The sequence below is a fragment of the Mercenaria mercenaria genome, unplaced genomic scaffold, assembly GCF_021730395.1.
Source record: "Mercenaria mercenaria strain notata unplaced genomic scaffold, MADL_Memer_1 contig_3355, whole genome shotgun sequence".
Lineage (NCBI taxonomy): Eukaryota > Metazoa > Mollusca > Bivalvia > Venerida > Veneridae > Mercenaria > Mercenaria mercenaria.
Window position 1 is genome coordinate 41180 of NW_026461484.1, and position 8946 is coordinate 50125.

At 36.2% G+C, this 8946-nt stretch overlaps 2 protein-coding genes across 2 annotated transcripts; both read left to right on the forward strand.

The window, feature by feature from the left end:
• The first annotated feature begins 234 nt into the window (after positions 1 to 234).
• LOC123544725 (uncharacterized) lies at positions 235 to 849 on the forward strand. Its single transcript, XM_045330789.2, has one exon. The coding sequence runs from the start codon at positions 235 to 237 to the stop codon at positions 847 to 849; it is 615 nt and encodes a 204-aa protein (XP_045186724.2).
• A 1764-nt stretch (positions 850 to 2613) lies between these two features.
• Positions 2614 to 3725, forward strand: LOC128546109 (uncharacterized). The gene has a single exon (XM_053534085.1). It carries the CDS (start codon positions 2614 to 2616, stop codon positions 3706 to 3708), a length of 1095 nt encoding a protein of 364 aa, XP_053390060.1. The 3' UTR covers positions 3709 to 3725.
• The last annotated feature ends 5221 nt before the right edge of the window (positions 3726 to 8946 follow it).

Consider the following 8946-nt stretch of genomic DNA (forward strand, 5'->3'; position numbering starts at 1 on the left):
ACACAAAGGAATTTCTGATTTTATACAGCTTTTACTACAATTTTACCGCATTTTAAACAGTTTTCGTTTTAGAATTTTACACATATCGTTCCCATAACGAATGAAAATACAAGAACTACTGGGAATTTTACACAGATAACCAGGTTTGGACTTATTTACAATTTTTACGATGGAAACAAAGAACTTTGGATTCTAAACAAAGAACGTTGCAAATTGGATTTTCATTGTGCAAAAATGGAAAACTCGAGAATCACTGTTGCAATTTTAGGACACAGTTTTATTCGTAGGCTTGACGATAGCTTTCGTCGTCAGATACTGCCTGCCAACTACGACCTGAAGGAATGTTCGGTGATCCACAGGGGACTTGGTGGACTCTTGGCTTGTGAAAACTATAACGGTCTTCGAACCTGTACTAACTATTTCAAACACAAGTTCGACAGCTTTCTAAACACACACAAGCCTCGTGTTGTTGTGCTACAGCTAGGGGAAAATGACATTGACTCGGGAATACAGCCACTTGAAATAGCCAGTACATTGGAGGAAATAGGTTTAATGTTGCTGAAAGATTATAACGTTGGACATGTTGTAATATGCGAATTATTCACACGTCTGAAGCCGAAAAATACAACAGATGAACAGTACGAGTCGAAACGGGTCCAAGCAAATCAAATACTTAAAACCCTACTGGAAGGTCACAAATACATCCGTTATTGGAACCACAGGCGAATATTCCGAGCCCAAACACAAATCTTTGCTAAGGACGGAATCCACCTGGGCCCATTTGGACAGAGACGCTTCTACAGGTCGTTGCGGCATGCTATTATGACGGCGGTCAGACAGGCCACATAAAAAAATTTCAGGGGAGTATTTATTTACACATGACCCGATGATTTGTTAGAAAAAGTATAGGTATAAGAAGTCAAATGAAAGAACATTAAAACAGAAATATCTATATATTTTACAAGATAAATGAGCAATAAATAAATGCCTGATTATTTAGATAAATAAATGTTGTATGGGAATAAATAAATATATAATACCTATATAAAATTTAATAAGTGCAATTCAAAATTTTTTACAAGATTTTAACAACATGTAAGGCTATAATTAAACCAGACATAACCACTCTACCAGATGACTGGTCATGTGGACTAGTACTTCATGTGGCTCCTTTGAATCAAATTTTGACACAAAGTCTTAAACATATACATGCTATCTTAATTTGTGATTTACATGTAACTAATATGTTATGACAGTACCACTTTTCGAATGATGGGATTTTATCTGCAAAACTTGATAAAGATATATATGGCTACATTGTGTTCCATTCTTGATTGATAATTTTTCACTTTTGTGTGTCCTTGTGAATATGTCACACATGCGCAAAAGCAATTACTTCAAAAAATCACTTATCTACATTTATCAATGTTATAAAGTTTTTAATAATAGTGTTGCTTTTGGTGAGTCACTGGCTTTAGCACAGGCACACTTTGTGAATTTGTGATGCTTTACACAATTGGTGACTATACATGTATCTCTTCGGAGTCATTGGATTTTACCACAGGCACACTATGACTTTGTGATATGTTTTCCACAATCACTTACACGTGATTCGCGATTATTTACGCACACATTATATCGCTTTTTGTGAATATATAACTTGACCACAAGGACAAATTGTGAAATTTTTGTAGCATGTATACTACAGTCACTTACAGGCGATGTGCAACTATCTATGCACATATCACTTTCTGTGAGTCTTCTGACTTGATCACAGGCACACTCCGTAAATGTCATAATATGTTTACCACAGTCACTTACGTGTATTGTGGAATTATTTACACATATATTATATCACTTTCTGTGAGTCTTTTGACTTTACCACAGGCATACTTGTTTCCCACAATCACTTACATGTGATTTGTGATTATGTACTATACGTTATATCACATTCTGTGAGTCATTTGACTTTACCACAGGCTCATTTAAAGAATTGTTGATATGTTTACCACAATCACATGTGATTTGTGATTAGGTACGCATACGTTGTATCACTTTCTGTGAGTCTTTTGACTTTACCACAGGCACACTTTTTGAATTGGTGATATAATTTTTAAAAATTACTACTATATTATTTACAAATAGTTATACATATATCACTTTCTGTGAGTCTTTCGAATCTTGACTTTACCACAGGCACAATTTGTGAATTTGTGATATATTGTTACGATCGCTAACATGCGACTGATGAATATTTGTACACAGATTTTATCACTTCCAGTGGTTCTCTTAATAATATATTTTATATAATTGCGCATAATCCGGGATAACTTATATAATATACCATTTTCTGTTATGTATTAATTCCAGCACAGCCATTATTTATGAATTTAAGACATTGTCAGTAAACATTTGGATGTGGTTTGTGCTTTTCCTTCTAAGATATAAACATTTAATTAGATCTGAATGGGTAATGTTAATATAATTGGAAACCCATGCTGGAAAATTTTAGCGAAGGAATTTAAAATTTTCGTTGTCAAGTAGATTGGCTTGGGACATAACTTTATATATTCTTATAACTTTTGCTAATGCTGTATGTGTCATTGTTTCAGCATGCTTCTAGAAAGAGAAGTGTTGCTAGCAGCAATGAAGGGGCCAAGAGAAAAAGGGCAGTCTCCCACACAGCCACTACCACATCAGCCAAATGATGAAGCCATTATTGCTCTCAGTGAAAACACTAGATATAGAAACTCTAGGAGAACAACAGTTACAACACCCAATGTACCAATACCAGTTCCTGTCACAGAAAGTGTTTCAAGTGTTTCAATACAAACTCAACATATCGTTGACACGTTAACAGATAAACTTGAGGCTATAGTCGAGAATAAGATACAACAAGTTTTGGGTCAAAGTGGACAAGCACGTCCACAACAGGTACAGGCCCCAGAAACAGTTCCCACGCAACAGTTACAACAACAACAACAACAGGCGGAATCACTGGATGACCGGGCACAAAGTGTATTTACTGGTAATTCTGGTTGTCTCACTTCAGCTTCTTTACAATCCTCCCCATCAATTCCACTCCATGCATCAGTTAATCTGAAAATAAAAGAAAAGATCTGGGCTGACGAATTTGTAGATTTTTCAACTTCTTTTAGTAAGTCTCAGGAATCGTTCAGCTTAACAATCACGCCAACGGGCATTTCTTCCTTTTCACAGTCAAACCCAAGAAAATTCATAACAATTGAGCAATGGACTGATATTTTTGCAGTCTTTTCATCTGTATACAGGCAAAAGTATCCGGACACTGCTGAACAACTAGCCCAATACAGTAACACTGTGCGGGCAATTGCCAAAGCTAGGGGTAACTGGCATTATTATGATGTGCAGTTCAGACAGCTCCGTCAGAGTCACCCATTTTCTTGGGACTCAATTCACCATGAGCTATACATCAAAGCTCTAAGTCAGAAGCAGCCCTTTCGGCCAAATGGCCCACAAACGGGCCAATCTAGAAAAACTGCAACAAATTCAATCGTGGAGATAGATGCACAGGATGCATCTACCAACACAAATGTAAAACATGCTCCGGCAATCACCCACACTATAAATGCTGGAAGCGAACATCCGACGGTGCCCCCAAAAATTCAAATAACGCGGGTCAGTCACAACCCAACAGGTCAAACCCCACCAAACAAAGCCAATAGATAAAGTTACGTTACCCACTCCGGTTAAATGGCGCAAGCTGGAAACCCTTTTACATGGTTATGACACAAAAGTTACACAGTATCTTGTACAAGGTTTCAAGTTAGGTTTCGAGCTTAATTTTCAGGGTAATAGAGACGGTACAGACAGTCCAAACTTAAAATCTGCTAATGAACATCATAACATCGTGGATGCAAAAATCATGAAAGAAATCAAAGCAAATCGCGTAAACGGTCCATTTTTGGAAAAGCCCTTTCAAGACCTTAAAGTTTCGCCGATAGGTGTTGTTCCGAAAAAAGAACCAGGGGAATATAGAATGATTCATCATCTATCATATCCCCGCAATACTGGAACCTCGGTGAATGATCAAATTCCCGCTGACTTTACAGAGGTCTCCTATGCAAATGTCGATGACGCCATTACAAAAATTAAAATGATAGGTAGAAATGCCTTTATGGCAAAAACAGACATATGCTCTGCTTTCAGAATTATTCCAATACGTCCGTCCGATTATAGTTTACTGGGCTTCAAATGGGAAAACAAATATTACTATGATAAATGTCTCCCTATGGGAGCTGCCTCAAGTTGTCAAATTTTTGAGACTTTCAGTACAGCATTAAAATGGATAGCGCAAAACAAATTTGGCATACGTCATATAGTCAAAATCCTTGATGACTTTTTGTTCCTTGCGCCAACTTTCTGCGAGGCTAAGTCAGCACTTGATTCTTTCTGTCGCATGTGCACAATACTAGGAGTGCCGCTAAATGAGCAAAAAACTTTCCCTCCTTCACCGGTCATGTCTTTTATGGGTATAACACTAGATTCTATACATATGGAAGCAAGACTACCACAAGACAAGCTAGCTAAAGCTGTTTTGCTATTACGCGAGCTTGGTTCAAAACAAACATGTCAACTCCGTACTCTCCTATCCCTGATAGGCTTCTTGAATTTTGCTTGTTCGGTCATCAGACAGGAAGGGCTTTCTAAGACGCCTGATAAACCTGTCGATTGGCGTTAAAAAGCTTCATTACAAGGTAAAACTAAGATCCCCAGCCAAGCATGACATGTCCATGTGGCTAGACTTCCTTGCAAACTTTAATGGGACATCTTTTTTCATCAACGAAAAGCGGCTTTCTAGCGATAACATTTGTCTACATACAGATGCATCAGGGTCAAAAGGCTATGGGGCGATTTATAAGAGTAACTGGTTTTACGGGTCTTTCCCACACTCTTGGCAAAAAGCAAACATCGCATTCTTAGAACTATACCCAATTGTTTTGGCAGTATTCACATGGGGTCATTTATGGAGAAATCACACGGTAGTTTTTCACACAGATAATGAAGCTCTGGTGTCTGTTATCAATAAACAGACATCAAAAGTTCATTGTATAATGTACCTTATCAGAAAGCTAGTCCTACACTGTCTTACACAAAATATAGTATTTTTAGCTCGCCATGTCAAAGGAAAAGACAATAGTATAGCAGACGCTCTTTCTCGTTTTCAGATACAGCGATTCAGGGAGCTAGCGCCGTTCTGCAAACCAAATCCAACTATAGTAAGCCCACATCTTCAACCGGAGATATTTTGCAAGGGTTTGAAACTTTATTAAATGCTTCACTAGCTCCATCAACGCTAGAGACATACAGAAGAGCATGGAAATTGTTTCATGACTTTAGCCAAGCTTACTGTAACGGTTCAATATCTTTGCCTATTTCATCATCAGTGATAGCCTTATTTGTGGCATTTCTTCATGAAAAGGCTATGTCTTCCAAATCCATAACCACATACCTGTCTGGTATAAGCTATGTCCACAAACTTTCAAATGCACCTGACCCTACTACTCATTTTCTCATATCAAGTCTGTTAAAAGGTGCTCAACGTCTGTCCTCGTCATATGACTTACGTTTGCCCATCACAGTGAAACTATTAGATAAGTTAGTTTCTGCATTAAAACATGTATGTCAATCTCACTATCAGGAAAAACTTTATTCCGCCATGTTTCTATTTGCATTTAATGCATTTTCTCGGTGCAGTGAGATTACCAGCTGCAAACCTGCAACAAGGTCATTTATTTTGCAAACAACAGATGTTGAATTTAATCATGAAGCTTCAAAACCAGTATCGGTCACTGTTACTTACCGCTTTTTCAAACACAATAATGGGAAACCACATACACTTACTTTTTCGCACGGTTACACACAAGTATCTCCTGTTCATGCACTTAATGACTACCTCTCAATTCGGGGGGGGGGGGATCTGCTGGCCCTCTTTTCACACTACCTTCAGGCTCGCCAGTTCCACGAAAAATGTTTGACAAACAACTAACTTCTACTCTGAAGTTTTGCGGGCTCGATAGCAAAAGATACAAGTCCCACAGTTTTAGGATAGGTAAGGCGACTGATTGTGCACAGAGGGGGTTCTCAGATGCCAAAATTAGATTGCTAGGAAGATGGAATAGTAACGCTTTTCAAAAGTACATTAGAAATACAGATTTTTAGCTGACTAGACTTATTACGTCAATGATTCGACATTTACGGCCATGTTGAGCGATCATGATCATTTACCACGAAATTTGTACCTCTCTAAGACATAGCCAAATTTTACAATAAACATTTCTTTAACAGCCACATGCTTGGGCTTATGGCTGGTGCATACTTACAATAATTTTATTTAATAACACAGGTAGAAAACACACATAAACACAAGACACAATTTATCACTGCTGGCTTGAGCCATAGGAGTACCAGGTATTTTAACAACCAGATTTGCCAGTAACGGTGTATATATTTATGTATATATGTATATTTTAGGATTGTATAGAATCGTCATCTTTGTTTTATACTTCTTTTGGCAATTTACATTTAAAGGACTTAGAGGTACACTTTACTTGCTTGGGCTAGTAAAGTGTGATTTGTTCCTTTGTTTGCAGTTTTTTAGATAATTTCTTACCTACTTGCTTGGGCTGGTAGTCACCTTGTTATTATTATACAACAAAATGTTGGGTCTGAAATTCTTTATTATCAACTAGCACAATGAAGTTACATTTTGTCGTCAGACATTGTTAATCTCTTATCATCTGCTAGTCACAAGTTGTCAACATTACTTCTGTTAGTAACTTTATAGATAATGCTAACATTTCATTAGCATCTTTAATGCAAATACTATGTTTCTTTTAAAATTCATTTTATTTCATATGTACAAGACATTGCAAATGCTTGATATTTTTACAGTCTGACTACAAGCATTGATACTATGGTAATTAAAATGGTAACTATGCAGACTTCCTGAAATAAGTTACATTGTAATATCAACTGAATATCAAGTTTAATAAAGGATTTTTGTCTATTGTCTAGAAGAGAAACGTATCAGCTCTTGCTTCGGCTATAGCTGAATTTATACATACACTTGCAGACCTCTGGGCGATGAGGTCATACATGAACCATTTGATTTTCTTGGTATGTTTTGTATATATATTTGTTTTTTTTGTTTTTGTTTTTTTGTTGTTTTCTTTTTTGATCATCCACATTGCATATAATTGCATGCATGTGTCTGTATATTCATGACTTTTATTAGATACAATAACTTATCATTTACTTGCTTGGGCTGGTAATTAGATAAGCCACGAAGACAAACGTTTACATGTATATTGCTTACAAGTAACTTTCTTTAAAGGCAATATATGCTCCATGGCAGACGATTATTTAGTAAGTTTAGTTCAGAAGTATTATTAAACATCTGTTTAATAGGAAAACCAGGTTTACGTGCAATAAGTTATCGGTTTAATGTGCTTTATTTGCTAGTCACTTTGTTACATATAATTACCGTTTTATAACAGACTTATATTGCCTTTAGTATATATTATACATGCATATATATTTTACCTTGTGTACTTAGTCACATTATCTCAGTGATATATGACCATTTCGTGTTGATTCGCTGTAAAACCCTACTCACTAGTCACATTATTATGTCATAGCTGAATGTTAAGATATTATATACTAGGGTCTTTGATATCGTTTTCTTTTAAGAAATATGTAAAGCGTTTGTTATGCAATGGTATTTAAATACTTATTTAATGTATATTTTACACATATTTGTCTCAATGGGTGCCTCTCTCACTTTCTCCCTTTTACTGGAATTCCCTAGAAAATGTGGGGGAAGATAGTCTCTTTCAGTTCCTATCTTTTTGGCCATTTCTAAAGAAACCTCCACATTTTATTTACTTTATTTACTTTTATAAATTTATTTTCCTTGGTAAAAAATTTCAGAAACCTGTTTTTTCATACAATAAACATGTTATATGTTTTTCTCTGTAAAAATAAACAAGGTCATTTCATGACCATTAAACGACATTCTATGTTTGTTGATTTCTCCCATAACTGGTCATAAATACAAGCTATGCTTACTAGCATCAGCGAAATTTATGACGGGCAGTGGGAGGAACGGCGTCACGGAATTTATACCTTTCTAGAACCGGTTTGATCCAGTTCTCTTGAGCGTGGGTTGCATTAAACACAAAGGAATTTCTGATTTTACCCACCACCTACCCCATCTCCACACTTAATCAAATTCAGTTAGAGAGAGGTATCCCAAGCTTCCATTTTGGCCATTGGCCATTTCTAAAGAAACCTCCACATTTTATTTACTTTATTTACTTTTATAAATTTATTTTCCTTGGTAAAAAATTTCAGAAACCTGTTTTTTCATACAATAAACATGTTATATGTTTTTCTCTGTAAAAATAAACAAGGTCATTTCATGACCATTAAACCACATTCTATGTTTGTTGATTTCTCCCATAACTGGTCATAAAAATTTTAATGATAAACTATGCGATAAAACAGTTATAATATGTAATGCTCGTGTGTTACCAGGATATATCAGAGCTAGGGGTACATCTACCGGCCTCGACGATATGTGCAGAGAAAAATACCCTCGATGTACCCCTAGCTCTGATATATCCTGGTAACACACTCTAACACATACTATAACCATTACGTACGACGGGAACCAGACTAACATGTAGATAGTTCTTTTATGTAAAAAAAAATATGACATAGTTTGTACATAAGTCTCTGTGACGCAATCGGTACGCACGACGGCTGAAATGAAATTTTATGCCTGGTGTCAGTGGTATGCGAGATCGATTCCCAACAAATCCTGTAAAACATTTTTTCTAGCAAAAACGGCAGAAAGTACCATTCTTTGATAATTGCAAACCATATTTAGACTTTATATTTTTA